General features: G+C 38.7%; 1 protein-coding gene across 1 annotated transcript in view; it reads right to left on the bottom strand.

Moving 5' to 3' along the window:
• The window catches only part of KIAA1328 (KIAA1328 ortholog), a 168,568-nt gene that overhangs the window by 32,701 nt on the left and 113,444 nt on the right, over positions 1–22,423 (bottom strand). Inside the window, 3 exon segments of the mRNA XM_032467269.1 lie at positions 2,988–3,096; positions 13,622–13,733; positions 13,735–13,804. Coding sequence (XP_032323160.1) covers positions 2,988–3,096; positions 13,622–13,733; positions 13,735–13,804 — 291 coding nt within the window.

Raw genomic sequence — 22,423 nt, 5'->3', positions numbered from 1 at the left:
TGACAATTACAGCTGATGGTTGCTAATTAACATCACTTCTTTTGCTTTGGGTCTCAGATATTTCTTGTACGATCTTTATGCTGGCAGTGGACACAACTAATTCTGGAAGGCACAAAAGGGTTAATTTTCAGCAACATTTGTGCTCATAACAGATTCACTGGGAACTTGCCCAGCTCTGGCTTCTCACTGGAGGCCAGAGAATCAAGTAGAATCAGTAAACTCTGACTCAGTGTCACGGCAGGAAAAGTATTCGTTCAACTTTCTTTCTGAGCGAAGGTGCACCTAACCATCAGCTGTTCAGAATGACAGTCCTCTCTCCAGGTGGAATGGTCTGTGGGTGTCACCAGTTCCGGTCAAGCAGAAATGCATGGCACTGTTTAGTTCAGTGGCGCCACCCACTTGCGTCAAGATGCCCACTGTGGTTACTTTCTTGGACAGCTCAGAGGTGTGTGATCAGAGTTGGAGGCCAGAAATAAATGGGATGCAAGAAGCATTGCAGCTCTCGGAACACTATAAAGCCCTCTTAGCTTGTGCTGTAAATTACAGATTTATTTTGTTAGCATGAGATAGATGAATATTTCTACATACAAAGGTGCCCTGCTAAAATCAGGATTAAGTGATATTAATGTCCTACGGTCAGTATTATTGAACCTGGAAAGCAATAAACTTTATGCATCAATAAATATTACATTTGCAACATAGTTAACATTCCTTTACTGTCTCTAACACTTATTACACAATGTAACTGCAAGTCTACGATACAGTATTCATATTTGGGGTGTCACCAAGTGATGGATTGCTGTAGGAGAGGCTGTCCTTTAAATAAATCAACAAATAAAAATGCAAATGTTAACATTTTCAGCCACAACTTTTCCCATCTTGAATGGGGAATGAAAATTTCACATGATATTGACAGGCAGCAGAGAGAACAATTAGCAACCTACATTGTGAATGAGAAAGATGACTTTGCCACACAGGGTTGTATCACCTGCACATGGACCCATATGGGACTCTTCTAGGTGTTAGCACTGTCCAGAGAACAAAGGAAAACCTGTCTCCCACTGGCATCTGTCCCATCCCCATCCTTTTCTGCAGGTCTAGAAAAGTTTTGGGGGTTAGGGGGACAAAGAAAGGGCTCTTACTCTTGTTCTCCTCGGGACCTTCAGGGTTTTGTTGGGATGAGGAGCAACAGGTTTTTCTCTTGCATTAAGAGTTTGCGTGTAAAAATTGTCTATAAAAAATGCCTTCCTTACACTTTGAAATAAAAATAATTCAAATAATCTTGATTCTGAAATCTGGAAAGCAACCACTGTGTTTTCCTGGTAACTGATTTTCATAGTACTGAATCTGTTTTTTTGGACTCTGCACTTTGTATAATAGACCTATAATATGCCACTATGCAGTTCTAAGGATAAAATCTGGTGTGCTACACATTGTTTTATTTACCCAAATGCTCATTATTTAAGAAGCTTCTGAGAATCTGTATTTAGCTGATCTGCAGTATTAAGAACTAACAGGTAAAGAAAGCTTTTTTTAAGCTCCATAAATAGGAGCCTTCCCAGCAATTTTTTAACCTGGGCTTGTAAAACTCAACGAAGTGGATATGGTCATTTTAGAAAATGTGTGCTAAGAATGTTCTACCAAACCCTTACTGAGGAAACATTTCAGTCTTCTTTTTCATGCTGCTCTCTAAACTGAAGTGCAACCATCAAAAACACATTACAGCAGTGTGAAAGGTCTCACTGAGGATCTCAGCGTCAAAGATCTTCAACTAGTAAAAGTCACTGAGTTTGAAAATCCAGATTGTCTTTCTTCTTTACTTACAACTCCTCCAAAGAAACTCCTCCAGGTGAGCTAGGATGAATCCTCTCTGAGCACAGGCATTAAGCCACAATGTTAAGTGGTCCAAAGAGGGAGCACCATCACAGCTTCAAGAACCACAACTCACTGTAGGTCTTTGGCAAAATGCCATTAATGGCAGCATTAAAAACAGAAGGAAGGAATCATGGGCTGAGAATGTGGTAAACTAGTTAAACTTTCTTTTGATTGTGGGTGGCTTCCAAAATAGGAAGATTGTCATTGTTAACTATTATAATACTTAAGATTAAGAGCTTTGGAGTCTGAAATGCTGGGTCTACCTCTTACCAGCTGTGTGACCTTAGGCAAGTCATCAATCTCTCTGAGCCTTAGTTTCCTGATTTTCAAAATGAGGATGACGGTATTACCAACTCATAAGGCTGTGATGAAGACTAAATCAGATAAGGCATACACAGGGCTGGGCACCTAGTGAATGCTTAATGGATGATAGCAATTATTATTACCCACTATGTTAGAGACAGTGCCCAAAAGTTCTTTAAAATTAAGTCTGAAAAAATCTATATTTATCTGGTAAGTTGCTAGGAATTTAAGTGCTCAAATAATCATATCCCCAAGGAAACATAAAACAAGCCCTTTTGGTGCTGATGTTCATATATTTAGCTTAAATATATAATACAGGAGTTGACTTAGGAGAAATTTTAATAACATATTTCTTTTCCTGACTTCAGAAAAGACTGATCAAAGTATTAACTCCTCAAATGTCCCTGGTATGAGTAAATGTTGACAGTTCTTTAATTGTAGTATAAAACCCACTGTAGTTTTTAGAATCCATTAATTCAGTTAGCTAAGCTTATAGTCCAAGTGTATCACCACCCATGATACATTGGGAAGGACATGATGCTAAGCAGACTCGTTGATGAGAGGTAGAATTAGCATTGCATTTCTATGAAAATCCTTGCCAATTACCATTATCAACTAAGGCAAGACATGTACAGAGGAAAGGGCTCCATGAGTTTAGCCTGGCCAAATCTGGACACTTCCAAATAAGAGCCTCTCTCTTGAGTAAGAGACATCAAGAATTGTCAAGATTTTTCACTTCTTATTAAATAACTCAAAAAAACCCCCGCTCTTATCTGGAGTGTTAAAGCAAAAAATCCTTGACAACTTACCGGGAGGTGCCATGTTGGGCGGATGATGTGGCTGGTGTTACAAGCTCCTTTTGGCTTCCTGTTGTCATAGGAGATGTGGATGCATCTCTCCTAACTCCTGCCATCGTCCCTGCATGAACAATAAAGGAAACAATTTGGGCTTTCAGTAAAAGGAAATGGAAAGGTCTATTCTGAGTATTATATTAGAGATTATAGGCATCCCCAAGCTTTAGAAGGAAGCCATTTCCCCACCTGAAATGAAACAATGGCAGATGGAAGACTCAGTGGGTTGTTTTGGTTTTGTAAACATCAGTGATCCACAACATCATGTTTTAAAAAAGTGCATTTGTGCAATAACAGACTAACTAGGGATTTTGTTCTTAAATTTGACTGCCTATCAAAGTCCCGCTGATCTGGGCTTACTTAGAAATGCCCAAGAAGGTAGAATGCTTTATTTCATTCCTTCTAACTATCATAAGAAAAGCTCTTTCCTTTCTCTGACAACATAGAAAATCCCAGCACTTTGTACTTTCAATCCCTCCAAATTAAACTGATCCTACCCCCAGAACTTTCAGGTAGATGTAAATCTTGAATGTTGCTTTTAAAGAACTCTACATTGGGCTAAAACAAGTGCCTCACTGGTTAGATGAGCCTCTATAGGGGTCATTTGGCCTCTGTTCCTTTCTAACAAGCAGTATTTAGTTGATAATTACTATTCTTTTCCAGAGTGCTGAATAATAAGATGACATGAAAAGAAGGATTTTTTGTTGTTCTTTTCTAATCATTACTGTTTCTAATAATAATTTTCTCCTCTTCCTCCTTGGTATTATTTTCCAAACAGCACAGAACATCCCTGCCTTTCTTGTAGACTCTCATTCACAGTTTTTTTCCTGGTTCCTAGGAAACTGTTGCCCAGGGTGTTGAAAGAAGTTATTTGGGAAGAGTCACTCATTCTTTGAGGAAAGGGTGAATGTTCAAATAACATGAAGACAGCTTTGGCATGTTGGGAATACCACATGGTGGAGTCTTACATCTGTAGAGATTAGCACCAGAACGATCACCAAAATCCTTGGAATTCAAAAGCCATACTCGACACTGACTGGTCTCTATTATGTAAGATGTAAAAGACCAGTTATATAAATGCATAGTTCAGACTTCTTATACACAACCCTGCAGGACCCTCAACCCAAACCAGCACATTTTCTTACTAGACACAAACTCCATCGGCTCACACAGTGCATTCAGGAGATGTTTACCGAGGACCTAATGATGCACAAGGGCTGGTGCCGGGATTAAGCTCAGGTTTAGCTTATGGAGACGGGGAGAGATCTGTGAGCGTAGGCATTGCGATGCTCTCTGAACAGCCTGGTAAAGCATCATACATAACGCAAGGCAGGATAAGGTCATAGGAACAGCTAACAGACACAGCGATGCTTCGTATGTGCCTGGTGCTGCTCTGAGTCTTTCCCATAGACTACATATTCTATTTATTTTTAAAAACAGCTTCATTGGGGTATAATTTGAATACCATAAAATTTGTTCCTCTTAAGTATACAGTTTGATAAATAGCAGTTAACTTTATACAGCTATGAAAGCGTGGCCACAGCCCAGTTTTTAACATTTTTGTCATGGCATTTACTTATTTATCTTTGCAGTCCAGTCTTAGAATATCTCATCACTCCAGAGAGTTCCCTCGTGCTCATCTGTAGTCAGTCCCTTCTCCCGGTCTCCTCTGCTCCTATTCCCCTCCAGCTTTCTCTATATAGTTTTGTCATTTCTAGAAATTAGTTGTATTTGTCCTCATAAAAGCCCTTTGTGATAGACACTATTTTTTAATATCTAATTTACAAATCAGGAAAATAAGCCATAGGGGACTCACACGACCTGCCCAAGGTCACAAAACTAGTAAGTGACCCACATTCACATCCAGCCAATCTGACCCCAGAGTTTTTCACCACTGATGTTATTACTGCTGTAAAAAATAATATGAAAGGTCTGAGGAATTAAGAAGTGGGAGAGATCACATCTGGCTATAGGATTCAGGAAGATCTGATGCAGGAGGTGGAATTTTGAAAAAGAATAAGGAGCATGGAATTAGTAAAAGTCTTAAATTATAAAAACCTCCAGGCTAAATATTTAATGTATTCAGGAAATGTTTACTGAGTATCTCATGTCCTTGTACCTTGCTAATCACTTTAAATCACTTTACCTGCCTTATCTCGTTAATCCTTACGGCAGTCCATAAATTATATTACTGTCCTCATTTTACAGATAAGCAAGTGGAAACTGAAAAGGTCGAGCAGCACGTCCAATATCACATGGGGCTGGCTGGAACAAGGCTGGGCTTTGAATGCAGTCAAGGTCTCTTTAACTCTGTGTTGCAAACTCTTAAACGTTGTGTGAGTTGGTCTCAAACATAAAACAAAGCAGTAACAACAATGAAAAAAAAAACCTAACTGGTCTTTGGAGAGATTCTTCTTACAGCAGAAGGCAGAAGGGAGTGGAACAGGCAGACGGAAGGTAGGCAAAGCAGGCCCTACCACTACAGCCGTCGGGGTGGGATCCTGGGTGGTGGAAGGGGAAAGTTAAGTAGGTAACAGGAGGCAAAACAACAGAGAGGGAATTGCGAGTGAGGCGAGAGGGAAGACGGTATGCCCGGTAGTGATTAAACAGAAATAAATCTCTCTTATGTCACTATCACGGAACACTTGAACATTAGTCTTACTTTTTTTTTTTCCTGTTTTGACATTTCTGTTAAAAACTTAGTAAAGACAATTGATAATTTGATGGGAAAAATTTTTTAAAGAAAATTTAGCAGAGGGTGCAAGGACTTCTATGTACTTCAGGAATGTGTGAATCCCTCATAATTGCAGGCACAATAATGTATGTACATATATATATGCTCATTCATTTTCCTGGGGCCATAGTTTTCATTAAATTCTAACAGGATTTGGGACCCCAAAAAGTTAAGAATGATTGCTCTAAGGCATAGGGCAAATTTATCCCTTTTTCTTAATTCTCTAAGTTCTATTCCTTATTAAGTTTACAGAAAGCTGTATATCAGTTTTTAATTATATTTGTTCCATCTATACAATTTGATTTAATATTAAGTATACCAACAATTACATACAGTTATGCATATTCATAAAATGACAGATGTCTATATTTTCACACACACACATACACAAAGACAATATACACGTTTTAAAAATAAAAGTACTTGTAAGAATATCATCCGTTAGGCTGATAACTTTCATATATAAATGCATATGCTTATGTATGTAAATAAATGTGAATATATTTATATAAATAAACACCCAGATATATTTTTGCATACACGGATGGAATTGAACATAATGGGTCATGTCCTATTTATATAGAGCTGGGTGTATTCTGCTCATCCATCAATCAATATCTCATGATAAGAGAACTTCTTAGAGTTCAGTGTTTGAGAAAACTCTGTTTCTGAGCCCTTTGTTTTATTGTGCATTTTAAAAATAGCTGAGCTATAACATTCAGTTTAGTTTAAAGAACAAATGATGAAGAAAATATCAATGTAACCCTCTTCTAGAGTAAGAAAGTCCTGGCAGTATCGCCACCTGGAAGCATCACTGATTCTCACCCCCAATTACAATCTCTTCTCGCCTCCAAGAGCCAGCCACTGTTCTCATAATTAGCCCCTTTCTGTTCTTCATAGTTTTACCATTTATGTATGCATCGTGAAAAAGTGATGTAGTTTTGCTGCTTTTGAACATTATACAAATAGAACTATACTATATATATATTCTTTTTGAGACTTCATGTGCTCAGTATTGTGTCTGCACGATTGATCTGTGTTGATGATTTATGTAGCTGCAGTTTGCCTCCTTTGCTACGTAGTAGTCCATTGCATGCGTTTATGACTTTTTATCCATTCTGCGATTGATGGACATTTGGAGTGCTTCTGATTTGGGGTTACTACAAAGAATGCTGCTGTGAGAGATGCTGCTGATTATCCACCGAAATGCACTCGTCCCTTCTTCCTGAGTCCACGGCTAGATTATATGCCCCAGTCTCCCTTGTCATTCTGTGTGGTCAGGGAGGAAACTAGTGGACACTATATATGCCATTTCAGGCCTGTCCTGTGAAGCCCTGTCATCTGCTAATACAGTTTAACTCCTTCCTGTGCAACTTGGATATGTTTTATTTCTTTTTCTTGCCTAATTTCTTTGTCTAGAACTTCCAGTAAAATGTTGAATAGAAGTGGCAAAGTGGGAATATTTGTCTTGCTCCTGATCTTGGAGGAAAAGTCGTCAGCCTTTCACAGCTGAACAGGATGCTGGCTGTGGGTTTGTCAAATCTGCCCTTCATCACGTTGAGGAAATTTCCTTCTACTGCTGCTTTATTACTGTTTTTGTCAAATGCTTTTTCTGTGTTAAGATGATCATATTTTTTTCTTTCTATTAATATAGTATATTGCACTGATGGATTTTTCCATGTTGAACCACTGTTGAATCCCGGGCTCAATCCTATTTGGTCATGATACCTAATCCCTCTAATGTGCTGCTGCTTTCGGCTTGCTGTTGTTTTGTTGAAGACATTTTAATCTACATTCACAAGGGATTTTGGTTTGTAGCTTTCTTTTCTTTGGCTCTGGTATCAGATACATGCTGGCCTTTTAAAATGAGTGGGAAAATGTTCCTTCCTCTTCTATTTTTGGGGAAGAATTTGAGAAAGATTTGCATTAACTCTTCTTTAATATTTGGTAGAATTCACCAGTGGAGCCATCTGGTCCTGGGCTTGCCTTTGCTGGGAGTTTTTTTGATTACTGATTTAATCTCTTTACTTGTTATAGGTCTATTCAGATGTTCTGTTTTTCTTGAGTCAGTCTGGTAGTTTGTGTGCTTTTAGGAATGTGTCTGTTTTATCTAGTTTTGTTGGCTTTTGGTTATCTACTATTTGTCTCAACTGCTACTCTTTTACCCCAATCGGTAGTGGTGTGTTCACTCGGCTTTCAACATTTTCAAGGGATGTCCTATGTGTACCTGCTTCTCTGTCCTGAAAAAGTTCACAGGTAGGAAAAACAGAGGCAGTCCCCTAGTATCAGCCCTTGGGAAATCCACAGACAGTTTGAAACAGACAAACAGGACTCCTTGAGAGTAAGGTCTGCTTCCTCTGGGACCAGGTACTCACTCACACCTGGAATCAGCTGCCACTCTCAAGACTGCCATGGCGCAGAAGGGAGCGGAACAACGATAAACCAAGATTCTATAATGTTCTCCCAACATGTTTCAGTGGCCTTTTTCCCGGTTAAGCATTTGCTTAGTTTCTATACATCATTCACTATCTTTCAGAGTTCTGATAATGCTGGCTCTGGCAGACTGTGCCAGGTTTTTCAGAGTTTCTGGGGAGGAACAAGCCCATGGAAGTCCCTACTCTGCCGTTTTTGCTGACATCTTTCTGACTCATTTATGACACTAGCATAACTCTGATACCAAAACCTGACAAGGTCATTACATAAAAAAGGACATTACGTACCAACATTGTCCCATCAGTGTAATTCATCAAGTTAACAGAATAAAGAAGAAAACACATGATCATCTCAATAGGTGAAGAAAAAAGATGTGATGAAATTCAACACTCATTATGATAAAGGTTCCCAGTAAATGAGGCGGGAACCTTCTTAACCAAATAAAGGGCATTTTACAAAAACCTACTAGCTAAAATCGTACTTAATGGTGAAAGACGGCTGCCTTCCCCATGACACTGCCACCAAGGTGTGGAAGTCCACGTTTACCATTTTGTTCTACATTGTAACAGAAGTCCTAGAGAATACAACAAAATAAGAAAAAGAAATAAAAGGCATAGAAAGATTGGAAAGAGAGTAGTTGTTATGGACTGAACTGTGCCTCTCCCCCTCCCCCAGCCCTGTAATTCATATGTCGAAGTCCTCACCCCCAGTACACCTCAGGATGTGACTGTATTTGCAGGCAGGGACTTTAAAGAGGTAATTAAGTTCAAAGAAGTCACAGAAGTGGCCCCTAATCCAATACGACTCTTTGTCCTTATAAGAAAAGGGAGACACACCAAGGATGCACGTTAGCAGCAAAAAGGCCACGTGAGGACACAGCGAGAAGGCAGCCATCTGCCGACCGAGGAGAGAGGCCTCGGGGGGAATGACTGGAAAGGAACATGAGGAAGTTTTCATGAATAATGGAAATGTGCTATTTCTTAATTATGTCGGCATACACAATTGTCAAGGTTTATCAAACTATGCTCTTAAGTCCTGTGCAATTTCACTGTATATAAATTAAATCCCAATTAGAATAAAAGAAAATGAACCCCCCTCCCCCACAGTTTTCTTGGCTCTCAAACAGTGCTGGTTTTAAGACCCCACTCTACTGACACCTCTTTGACATTAGCAGTCAATCACCATATGGACTCTGAAGGCATCCAGTGCATACATTTCTTAAATCATTAAACCATTACAGGCACTGAGGTCAAGACATCTAATTGATTAGATCCTTGTTGTGGGAAAATGGGGCAAGGACACAGAAAGAAAAATCAATACATCTACAGCTGACCCTTGGACAACATGGGGGTTAATCCGAGTATCACTTATAGATGGCCCTCTGTATAGGTGGTTCCTCCATACTCTTGGATTCAATCAGTGATGGCTTGTGTAGTACTGCAGAATTTACTACTGAAAAAAACCTGCATGTAAGTAGACTCAGGCAGCGCAAACCTGATTTGTTCAAGGATCAATGGTAATGCGTTAATTCATGTAACAAATACATTATGAGCACCTATCACATGTCAAGCCCTGTTCTCGGAGACGGGGACACAGCAGTGAACATATGGAGTGCTTATGTTCTGGTGGGAGAACATGCAAGATATAAAAAATAACTAATCGGTTATACAGTATTTTAAGATCCTTCTTTCTATCGCAGAGGATAGGAAATGTAGGGCCTCTGGTTTAAATGACTATTCGACACACACCGACTTCACTCTGAATGTTAGTCTCTTGCATTTGAATTTCCTTCTTGGGTGCGCTGGGCAGGACAAATTAACCTACACATTAGGGTTTACTCGTAGCTCTGTACTATGCTTGTCTTCTGTGTGCTGATGGAAAAGGTATCAACTTTTAATAACTCTTTTAGCTCAGACTACTAGGAACTAGAAGTAATATATTGTGGTACCTTTTCTAACGATTAAACATATAATCATAATGATGATGCTAATAATAAAAGAAACATAAATAAAAGGTCCTCAGAGGCAAGATGGAAATGGTTTCTGTACTTGGGACACTTCAACTTGCTCATGTCTTTGATCACATGGTTTACATTAGTCCACGCTGGGCTACAAAGAACACTCACATCATTGCAAGCGCAGGGCCACTTAGAGGAATAATTAGGCGCCTCAGAGATTGTTGCTCACTTCCACAATAATCATCTTCCAGTGTGTCTGGGAGTCTCCCTCGGAGTCTCAACCAGTGACAGCTGCTGTGTATTACACAACCTCAAAAAAACCCCAACGACAACATGAAGGGCATGGTCAATGCCATCAGGCCAATCCACATGACACCAGGTCCAGCCTCTCTCAGACTCTTTCAAAGTGTTAAGAGGAGTCAGAGACCAGTGACAGAGGGACGAACAGGAGGCAGCTCTCACACAGTATTGGCTTTGGAGTGGCTTTGCAGCCTGACTTCAGAATGAACAGGCAGTGCCGAGCCCCGAGGTCTAACGTTTCAGTTCTGGAACATGTGCGTTCAGTGGCCTCACAGACTGCTAGCCCATCAGCATAAAAGGGAAAAAAAATTCCCCAGCTTTGAGGGCTCTTATATAAGAGAATCGGTGATTGTTCAGGAAGGGGAGGTTCCAGGCAAGCTAGGAGAGAATAAAAACACTTGCTATGTAGGGAGGAGAAAACAGGACAGAAGATTGGGTGTTTCCAGATTTATGCCTTTGGCTTAACAGGTTCTTAACTCAAGTTTAGATTTTCCTAAGTAAGGTCTTTATGTTCCACAGAGCTCAAATAAAAGCAACTAAGGTAGCTCATTCCAAGTATCAATGATTGAAAAACAATGTATATTTTAAGCATAATTCTGATAATATTGTACTGATATTTTTGCAATCACAAGGTTATTTCTTGAGACAAGAATCAGGTCTTTTTCTTTTTTTTTTATGTTTAGTATTAATAAAGTTGACAGAACAGTGTGAGGAGGCTAGGTGAGGTAAAGGAGTAAGAGACTGATAATAAAGATTAATGGTCCTGCAGTACATGTCCTGTATAGTGCTTAATGATTAAAGGACAACAAAAGTAACAAAGGATATAAAACAGAAGAATAATATATTTAAAAATGCAGACACACTAAAGAGGGGAAAGCAATTAAGGAGATGCTAAATCAAGCGGTGTAACTTAGGCAATTAGTGTCAGGTCATTGGCCTTATGCTAAACAGGGTGTCCAATGCGGCTGCAGCACACTTTGGAAAGTCTGTCTCCCACAGCAAGTGCCAATGCAATCACCTTGCCCTGTACCGTAAGCTGTGCACGCTAGGTCTGTAATGGGCAGGATGGCTCCAAGGGGCAGCTTTAGTTCCCTCAATGATCAGGGAGCCTTTGCTAAAGGCTCCATATGAGAATAAAAGAAGAGAAAACTACAAGACAGCATTTCTTATGAATAGAAAAAAAAAGTTAATAATTCCTGTGAATACCTTGAAACAAAACTCTTAAAAAAGATGAAAAATTTTCTTTTTTTTTTCAGTACAACACTACAACACGCCTCCCCTCCCCCTGCCTTTCAAAAAAGAGTTGGGGAAGGGAAAAGAAAAAAAACTGATGAAAAAATAAAACCATGAGTGAAAACTTTGCAGAATTGTAACAGCTTTCTCTTGGTTAAACTGATTGGTACAGTAACATTATAAAACGACTATTAGGATTCATTGTGCACAACAGAAAGTGCTGAAAAGTCAGCAGACTATACAGCAAAAAGTAATGGGTTCTGAACCACTGTTAGTCAAAAATGATTTTGTTTCAAATTAGAAATTGATTTTCTTTTTCGGACACAAGCCCTTTCTAGACTCCTGGCTTCTGGAGCTGGGCAGGGGAGAGATTAACCTCCAGCAGGGCCGGGGCTGGCCTGGTGATTCCCTTTTCAATGGCAGCTTTCTAATGTTGCTGCAGGCTTAACCAATAACACAAGTTATTTGTCCCTTTGCTATTACACTATATTTTCCTCATTTTGCTATTTTATTTTAGTGCTGACACAGGACAACAATTTGTTGTCAAGTTAAGAGAAGACTATGTTGAGACTTGCAGTGTAATCACCACACCAACTTTCGTTGGTTCTCCAATCTCTAAAAATGCAATGACTAAGAATAGAGGGAGTCCAAAGTAAGAGTTTCCCGTCTCTGAAGGACTACTAATAGAAAAAGTAAAGAAGATTCCATCTCGGATACTAAGTCTCCTCCATTTCATTTTTGTTTTTTGGTAGGAAAGTCTCAAAAGGCAAAAGTTGCTCTAAGTGGTCCTAAAACAACAGAGGTCTGCAGAACTTTTGCACTATGTCAAGCAAAATGCACCTTAGCTTTTGTTTCAAATAGTGGATGGTCTCCCATCCGAAGCTTGGACTAATTACCATCTCTCAGTTATCTGGGAGAGGACTAAACGATTTCTAGAGTCATCACGATTAAAGCCAAAAAACAGGACAAAGCTGGCTGCTGCTGAGGAAAGGCAGAGAGCAGCACACCTGCAAGATCTTCTCACAAAGCACGGCCCAGTTCTCAAATACACAAACGTGAGGGTGGTAGAGCGATTATGAAAAGCTGGATGATTAACACGAGAGGTGGGCAGTGCTAGCTAGCCTGCTGGAAAAATAAGTGCATAAGAAGGAAATCAGGATTAACGGTTGTGAGCTGGAAAGAAAGATGCCTAGGAAAGAGGAGTCAGCAGAAGGGGGCTGGCCCCGAGATCTTTTGGGGCCCTTTGTTTTCTGTACACTGGTCTCCTCTGACCAGTGAAGCTCAGACTTGATTCATTCTGCTCTAGAGTCCATTGTTCAATGATTCCAGGAGAGAATAAGCCAAAAGCCACTCCAGAAACAACTGGGAAATGCAATTAAATTTGACGGCATTGAAATTCACTCATTTCACACAGTTATTTATAATTGATTTCTTTTAAAAGATCTACGATATATAAAATAGGAAGATTTACTGGCACTTAAAGACTGCTAAGCAATATAGGCTTAAGACTTAAGAGGTTTTTGATTTAGTCACAATGACTTCTCCTTCACCCTCGCCATCTTTCCAGTTAACTGAGGATTAATTGTAGGTGTTGCAGTTTACTTTCCTACACAAGATTCATGTTCAATTTCTTGTCCTCTTTACTCACTTGGAGCATTATTTTGCAAGTGTGACCATACTTACAGGCCATACAAATTCTTTTTGTTTGCTGCTTTGACACAAAAAGAGCACCACATTAGATAGATTCTCATGAGTGTTCTAAGAGAAGCGTTGATGCAATTCACTGATCTGGGAGGTGCGCTACTTGTGGCCTTGCAGGCACACGTCAGTTTGTAACATTTAACAGGAAATCGTCTGGAGCTCATGGCTGGAAGCCACCAGCAACCACCTGCCCCCAGCAGCTCCTCATTTTGCTATTACTGACACTAAGCTTACCTCTTTGGGGCTGAAATGCATCTTTCTTTTGACACGTCCACAGGGCATCATCTTCCACATGTGACTGAAACCCAACTGTCTTCTTCTCCCTTCTACTCTCTCCGCTGTTAGCTAGAGCCTTGGTACTTTTTGACGGATGATGATGTTCCTAGCATCCAGTCATCACATTTTGACTTCAATAAGCTGAAAAGAATAAGCATGAATGAGCTGCAGAGAGCACAAAAGGAGTTATAGATCACACAAAGGCATATAATTTAGTATGAGTTGAAATGTAATTCACGGTAGTAAAAAGTTTTTATTTCTTTTCCTTATTTTTTTTTTTACTGAGGTTTAATTTAAATAGTTTTCTGAAGGTCTATTTTGTGTCCTGCCACAACAATTTTGGAGAAGAAACGGTCTTTATCCTCACAAAACTTATATTTGGAGTTGGGGAAATGAGACTCAGACCCATGAAACTGCTCATAAAGCTACAGAGTATAACTAAGATCCAGAATACCTGGAGAAATAAAAAGTCTGCTAAAACAAGACTTGCATAACTAAAATGTTTCTAAGTCCTAAAAATGAGTGTTAGGGATTAAAATAAATTGTTATTGGAATTAAAATAAACTGTTAATTGAATATTAGGGATTAATAAAAATTGTTATTTGTGTTCTTTTTGATGATGGTCACTGTGACAGGTGTGAGACGGTGCCTCATTGCAATTCTGATTTGCATTTCTCTGATCTGAGTGATGTTGAGCAACTTATCATGTTCCTGTTGGCCATTTGCATTTCCTTTTTTGGAAAAACGTCTGTTCAGTTCTTCTGCCCATATTTTAAATGGGTTGGTGAGTTGGTTGGTTTTTGCTTTTTAATTGAAGTACAGTTGATTTCAAATATGGTAGTTGCTTGTGTACAGCGTGGATGGGCGTGGAGGGCATTACGGTCAGTGAAATAAGTCAGACAGAGAAAGATAAATAGGGTAAGATATCACTTACAGGTGGAATCTAAAAAAATACAACAAACTAGTGAATATAACAGAAAAGAAACAGACTCACAGATACAGAGAACGAACTAGTGGTTACCAGTGGGAGAGGGAAGGGGGAGGGGCAAGATGGAGGGGGAAGATTAAGATGTACAAACTATCAGGTATAAAATAAGCCACAAGGATGTATTGTACAACGTGGGGAATACAGACAATATTTTATGATAACTATTAATGGAGTATAACCTTGAAAAATTTGTGAATCACTATACTGTACACCTGTAACATTTAATATTGTACATCAATCATTCTTCAATTTAAAAAATATGATATCGTACAATAAATAAATAAAAATAATAACATTAAACCAGTAGAAAAAAGTTACCAAAGCAACTTTTAGATATATGGAGATAATATCAAAATTAATAATTATTTTATTTCCAAAACTACATAGAACTAGGTACTAAGCATTCACTTGTCCACATATTTTGTATCACTCATTCTCTGTATGGGGCACCATAAAGTCAGAACCTAATTGTCAGATGATCAGTGCTTCTTATCATTTCATATAGTCCAGATAAAATGTGTACAAAATTCATTGAGGGGCTATGACTATACAGGACTTCGTTCATTGATATGATGACATTGTTAGAAATAATTTGCTGCTATTCTTATTAGTATCTCTTGGAGTTGTTAAAGTGATGGTAAAATGATCAAAATAATGACAGACAGCAGAAGAGGTTAAACTCATGGCATTTAGGACTGCCACACCGTGTAAGTCATTCTTAAGTTACTGAGATTTTATTGAACTCTATCTCCGAATTTTAATATTATGAAACATGAAATGGGAAACTTTGCGTAGCCTTGATTTAGGATGGAGAAGGAAAAAAAAATTTCTAGTTCTTCAAGTTCAATAAAATTCTAATCATCCAAAACTTGAACTTCTCTATTTCGCCCAAATCTCATGTCGCGATAGTCTGTCTGAGCTTGAATGGTAAAATTTAAATGTCATTTAGGACCAACTGAATACCACTTGTATTTGCATTCCTTAAAAAGTGGAAAAACATTAACCTTTTGTTTTATTGAATTAAAATGCCATGGAAATGCTGATGCAGTCTTGGGAGACTGGAATACTTTCACAAAGAAGAATAGCTGTCATTTATTAAACACAAAGAACAATTACTTGATAGGATGCCTTCTGACAAAGAGCAGATTGGTATTCTCATCATAGAAAAGGCATTATAAAAAAAAAAATCTAGCCCAGACCTCTGAGATTTGAATAATTTAAAGCTGCATTTGGTGCAATTTGAATTTTTCTTTAGGGAGGCAAAGTTAAATACCTTTAATTTGTTCTAATTATTTCAAATTTGCAAGTTAATTATGGTTGATCATTAAATAACAAAAAGGACTATCGTCTCCGTAGAGTTTTACCTCCTACCCTCTGAATTACTTAAGCTAGATTTTAGTATGCATGAATTAACTTTCTAAATAATCACACAGTTTGACTAAATGGCTCAGTAAAATGAGCTCTGATCCTCAGAATAAGCATTAATGGACCTTAGAAACGCTACTGGGACTCATGTTACTTACAATGTAAGTATTTTTAATGGGGCCTTATTTACTAATCTTTATGTACTGCTCAAGCTAGAACACCATATAGATACATTATTCTGCTTTACTGGAGGAAAAGTCCCATCTCTGAGACAATAAAAACAAATGTCCATTTAACACCAACTAAATTCATTTTAAAATTATGCAGAGATGTGATGATGGATTTAACTTGTTTTAGCTGTTCATCTCAATGAATCAATCTAGCAAAAATGGTCTGCTTGGTCTATAAATGGAATATTGTGGATCCACTAAGTGTGCTAAGTGATTTAAGTAGCAAAAGGAGGTCCAATAATCTAGTATTTAAATTCCACCTGCTACTTCCTGCATTGTGAGTTTCTGGTTACCGTTTCTGCACTTACTTGGCTATCAATGAATACGAAGTCAGATGTCACATAACCCTACTGCTTAGAACTCATAAAAATAATTTTCCTAAATGTCCCAACTAAATCTTCACATTCTCTGGAGATGGACATGTCAATGAACGAAGTATTCTGAGACCAAGAGTTTAATCAATTTTCAAAAATGAGATATTCCGTATACTGTCATATTTTCATATTTTCCATTCCAAAATCATCAATACACATTTTATTTCCATATATCTAATAAATGTTATCTGAGGGCCTACTATGTGTCAGTTCTGTGCTTGTTTTTGGGAGCACACAAAGGAGTAAGTGACTACACCTTTGAATATTTGCAGTAAACAAGAAGAGAGCTAGCTCTACAATGAATACATAACGTGTCAGGTGTTATGAAGGCAGTATAAACAAAGCGCTAGCGGGAGCTGAAAGATGTAACCAGAAGCTTGCAAGAAGGGCGTGGGGAGTCATGAAGGGGATGAAGTAAGAAGTCAGTGAAAAGAATGACAATTTACTAGCATGTACTATGCAAAAGGCACCGGCATGGTCCCTTGCTCCAAAAGATGCGGCCATCATAGTAAAAAATTTATTTACGAAAGGATGCAAAATCCTTTAGGTATGCTGGGTAGAATAATGGTCTCTGGAAGACAATAGATCATTTATAAGCAGGGAACATCTAATTTAGATGTACATGGCATAGGAAAGAGAGGCGTCTGACCCTGAGGGGTAGTTAGGGCAATGTAATAGTGTAGTGCAGTAGTTTTGGTGTGAGACAGAACTGGGTACTCCATAGACACTTATAAGCTCTGATAGATGTGACTTCTTAAGCAAGTTACTTGAAGTTACTGAGCCTCATTTCCTCACTTATAAGATGAGGTTAATAACAGTATGTAACCTATAGGAGTGTTGTGAGAATTAAATGAATTAACATACATACAATACACACAAGAGTGCCTAGCACATAAACACTACCTACATGTTAGCTTCTGTTATCACCATTTCTATTACTATTAAATGAGGCAACATTTAAAAGACTTAGAGCAACATCTAGTACATAGTAGTTGCTCAGTAAGTTACTACAGACTAACTAAATAAATGGATGGTATAATTGCTGAGAATTACAGAGAAAGAGTAGGTAGGAGCAGGGGGAGAGATAAGTAGATTGGATCTGAAAACCCTAAATTTGAGGAATCAAGTCATTTGGGATAGAGAACATTACCACGCAGTCCCAAGGACAGGTTTGGACCTCAGGAGGGAAGAGCTGAGACATGAGATAAAGATTTTAGAGTTTATCAGCATAGAGACATGATCTAAAGTCATGGGAATGAATTCACCACGGAGAGAAATCTATCGAGAAGAGGGAGGAGGGAGGGGGATGGAATTGTCACTGTCTAAACAGCAGGCAGACGCAGAGGAAGCAGCAAAGTACCACGGGGGGAAGGCAAGCAGAAGTTAACAGGGAGAGCCTCCAGCAGGGAGATGTACAGAGAAAGAAAAGAAAACAGGGAAGGAGAGAGGTAGCAGAAAGAGTAGCTGTGCTAACTAGCTGTTGAGAAGTAAGATGAAGACTGAAAAGAAGTAAAAGGATTTGGGAATCAGAAGGATACTTGTGACCATGGAGAGCACGGTTTTAGTTGAATAATACAGTCGGAGGGGAGTAAATGGAAGATGAGGATGTGGAAGGTGATATGATGCAGATCAAGAGATTTGGAAAGAAGAAAAGAAAGACAGGGCAGTGGATCAATGGCAAGGCAAGGATGAGGGTTCTTTATTTTTAAGAAGGATCTTGGAGCATACAGAAAAAGAGCCCAAAGATGCGTGAGAAGTAACAGTGCCGTGAAACTCTTGAGAAAATAGGAAGGGAATATGAATGAGGCACTGATGCGGGAGACGCGGATTTGAAATATGCTACGGGACCACGAAGCAGTAATGCCTGATGGGTGCTTTAAAATACGAACTCTAGAGAGAGGTCAGTGCTTCACACAGAGATGTGACCCTTACCACACAATTAGAAGTCAGGGCAGACCTCATTTTTAGTGAAGGTGCCACACTTTGTACTTGAAGATGTCACTAGATCTTAATTTGTTCCCTCATCAAAGGGAATGTAGCTGGGATTTCATTAATTATAACATCTTTAATTCTTCCAAGAAGGAGGGAGAGCTAAGAAAGAATGGTGATGAAGCTGTGCTAAATAAAACACTGTTGTATGCATCACCAAAGCACTAATTCAGAGTTCTCTTGCTCTGATCCTAGAAATGCCTTCAGAATTTCTCTATGACTTTCAATAAAGGAAATTAGCCCTTTAAGCTAATTAATCATACGCAGAACACGCACTATTCAACTTTTTTTAAAGCATATAAAAGAAGACTGACAGCTGGGAAATGGAAGGTCAGTTCAATACAAACTGAGAAACACAGATATGAACAAGAACATGAAGACTGTCCACTACACAATCAGTTTCCTAAGGGCAGACAGCATGCCCTACTTACTCTTCTCTGCATCCCCAGAAATGCCTTCTTTGTGGGTGTGCACAGAGGAGAGGCCCAACATATACCTACTGAAGGAATGATTATAATTTGGAAGGCATTTGTGGAATAAAAACAACAGAACTCTGAGTTAGTTAGCTGCTACCTCTTCCTTGCATTAGGGACCGTTTAGTCATTCCTAGATCTAGAATCCATATTTTAATTTCATCAAAGCATGCACTTACGAAACTTAAAAAAATCTGGTATAAGGTGAGAAGAGCATTATGAGGACATGTTTATAGTATGCCAAAAAGCATCTTGCACGTGAACTGTGAATATAATACAAAATTTTAGAATGAAGACTAATCCAGTCCATGGCACCAAAGACCTATACATTTACTGGAAATGTCAAAAAACCTTATGGTAGTCAATTAAGGACTGCGGGTGAATATACTCCTAAAGAAAACAAAGGTCGAATGGTGATTCAACACACAGCCAGAGTGCTACCGAGGATACAGGGGGAGAACCAGCCCATGTTTCTGCTCTTTCTAAAGCAGTGGTTCTCAAAGCACAGTCTGAGAATGAAAAAAAAGTTATTTTCAAAAATACTAAGATGCTGTTTGTCTTTTTCAGTTTCATTCTCCCATGAGGGTACAGTGAGGGTACATGACATGTGACATCACGACATACTGAATGCAAAACCAGATGTGAGAAAACAGCCAAACATTAAAGAGACTTGCACAAATGTAAAGCAACGATCCTGTGTTCGCTCAATTTGTTTGTTTGTTTTGGAAAAGATAATTTTCATAAAAGTGTATTATGTACATAATATGCAATGGGTTTACTATTACTTTTAAGTGAATAAACATTCAATTTCTCTGCTTTTACTTCTAATCCAGTAATAGATATAACCCACATTAAATAAATATCATGTACATAAAAGCTCTTTGGGGAACTCCATAAAATTTACGAGTGTAAAGGAGTCCTGAGGTCAGAGTATTTGAGATCTGCTGTTCTGTGTAATATGATAAATGACGAGTCCATGGAAATAATTACCAACATCCTCAGGAAATGGAAGGTGGCATCAATATGGAAGATTCCAGAGAATCAATGGCAGGAAAAAATTTTCATGCAGAAGCTTTTAATTTAAAAAGTTAGTATATAGTACAATTGACTTTGTGGGGTAAGACATAGTTCCATGAGTCTTAACACATGCGTCAATTTTTTAAACCATCACCACAAGGCAGATACAAAATCATTGCATCAGCCTAAAAAACTCCCTCTGCTATTCCTACACCTTCTTCCTAACCCTAACCTAACTCTGGCAACCACTGATAAGCTCTCCATCTCCTATAGTTTTGTCTTCTCCAGGATGCCAGGTAAATAAAATCAAACAGGAATCAGTTTTATTTTTTCCTTTTTTTTTTTTTTGCAATTGGCTTCTTTCATTCATCACAAAGTCTCTGAGATTCATCTAAGCTGTTGTGTATATCAGTATTTCATTCCTTTTTATCTCTGAGTAGTATCCTTTTGTGTGGACTTGCCACAGTTTACTCATCCATTCACCCGCTGAAGGACCGTTGTGTGGTTTCCGGGTGTTGGCTACTGTAAATAAAGTTGCTACAAAGGTTCAAGTAACTAAAGGAAGCGCCTAAATTTCAGCCAGAGGGTAAAGCAGGGAGTCTTCTGACTCTTACAACGGATGATGGTATGTATAAAAAGGAGCCCCGTTCCGGCATTCTCAACAAAAGCTTCATGACAAACCTCAAAAATACTACCTATAGTTTCCGAGATCATGCTGTATCGTTTACATTAAAAGGAATGCTTATTCTCCGTTTGTCGAAGGCAAGTAAACTCACTTTCAAATAAACACCTTGAGAATTCCTCAGGAGTTCCAATTCCAATTTGCCCTTCCCTTCTGCCCATTTAAGAAAACTCACATTAACCTTGCCTGATCAACAATCATCACAAAAATCACCCATTTTCTGGCATTTACAGCATCACGTGTGTTTGGGGTCTCACTGCTGAGTACTATCAATTAGCAACAGGCCATCAACAGGCTTTCACGTCTCCTTGGATCAAACAGAACAAAGAGTTTCCCTCTAGTGCTTTGATTATTATATGGAGGGACAACCAAACTCATAATGTGAGACTTAGGATCAATAAACTTTCTATAAAAATCCTGGGCACATCAGCATGCTACACGATCTTTAATGTTTTCATACACTCAATATGACCATAAGTATATACACACCATTCTCCACCACAGGGGTCTTAGAACTGGCTCACAGCCGTTGATAGCAGGAAGCTTTGGGTAAATGAATAGCAATTTTGAAATCCTTTTTTTTTTTTCCGGCCAGTAGGTCCTATTCATAGAACCATCACCCACTGAAGTAAATGAGAATGTAATAAATAGAAAGCTGAGCAAAAAGAAAAAAATAGCATCTTAGAGGGATTTAAAGAAAACACTTAAAAGGGCCCATAATTAGAGCAGCCAGCTCTGAGCTATAAAATTGCAGTTTTATTATGGTTTCTATGGGCCATGCCCTGGCACCCATTTGACCCAGAACCCTCCAACAGTATGAAAAGCTGCAGAGTATAAGGATAAAATGAAAGCCTTTAATTACCCCAGTGCGACTGCTTTAAAGGAAATCAATCCTGTACCTTAATGCTAATAGTTACATATAATTTACACAAAGACAGTCCTTTGCATGTTTTTCTCATATAGCGTTTGTTGCTCTCGGCTTTACTGTATAGTTACCAAATGAACCATAGTTTTAAAATTCTGCTAACATTTAAAATCGGTCTGTGTTGACTTGCGTGGTTTTGCAAAATGGCTTCTGTGCCGCGTGTTTCATCAAAAACCTCACTGCTAGGTGTCACGCTGAATTGCTTGTTAGAGAGATGTGAGAGGTAGGAGCAGGGAGTTGCTAAGTATGAATATATAATAACCACTTGGCCATGAAAAACAAATCATGACAGCTTATTATGTCTATCAAGTTCATTCATTTAGAGATGCAAGCTCCTTTTACATTGCTCAAAGCCTCTGCAAGCACCAAATCAAGGCATGAGGAACCATGGTTCAAAGGGCTGACTTCAGGTGACTCTCCTCAGCCACCTTTGGCACAGACCTGCTCTGGAGAGCAAAGGCAATGTTGAGACGACTGAATCTCCAGTGGCCGTAAAAACCCCTAAGAATTATTTGCTGAGGACAATGACAATAGAGTTATAATAAAATGTTTACTGAACATTAGTTGCATTATAGCAGGACATGTAAGAATTATAAAGTAATTCACACAAGAAGTACAACTTGCCCATAGAAAGGATTTTGTCTAGTTGGTTCCCAAATTAGACATCAGAATTTCCTGGGTGCTTTCTCAAAATACAGATTCCTGGGCGCCATCCAC

The sequence above is a fragment of the Camelus ferus genome, chromosome 24 (assembly GCF_009834535.1).
Source record: "Camelus ferus isolate YT-003-E chromosome 24, BCGSAC_Cfer_1.0, whole genome shotgun sequence".
Classification (NCBI taxonomy): Eukaryota; Metazoa; Chordata; class Mammalia; order Artiodactyla; family Camelidae; genus Camelus; species Camelus ferus.
Note: the sequence above shows the minus strand (reverse complement) of the source record. Positions and strands in the feature narration are given on the sequence as shown.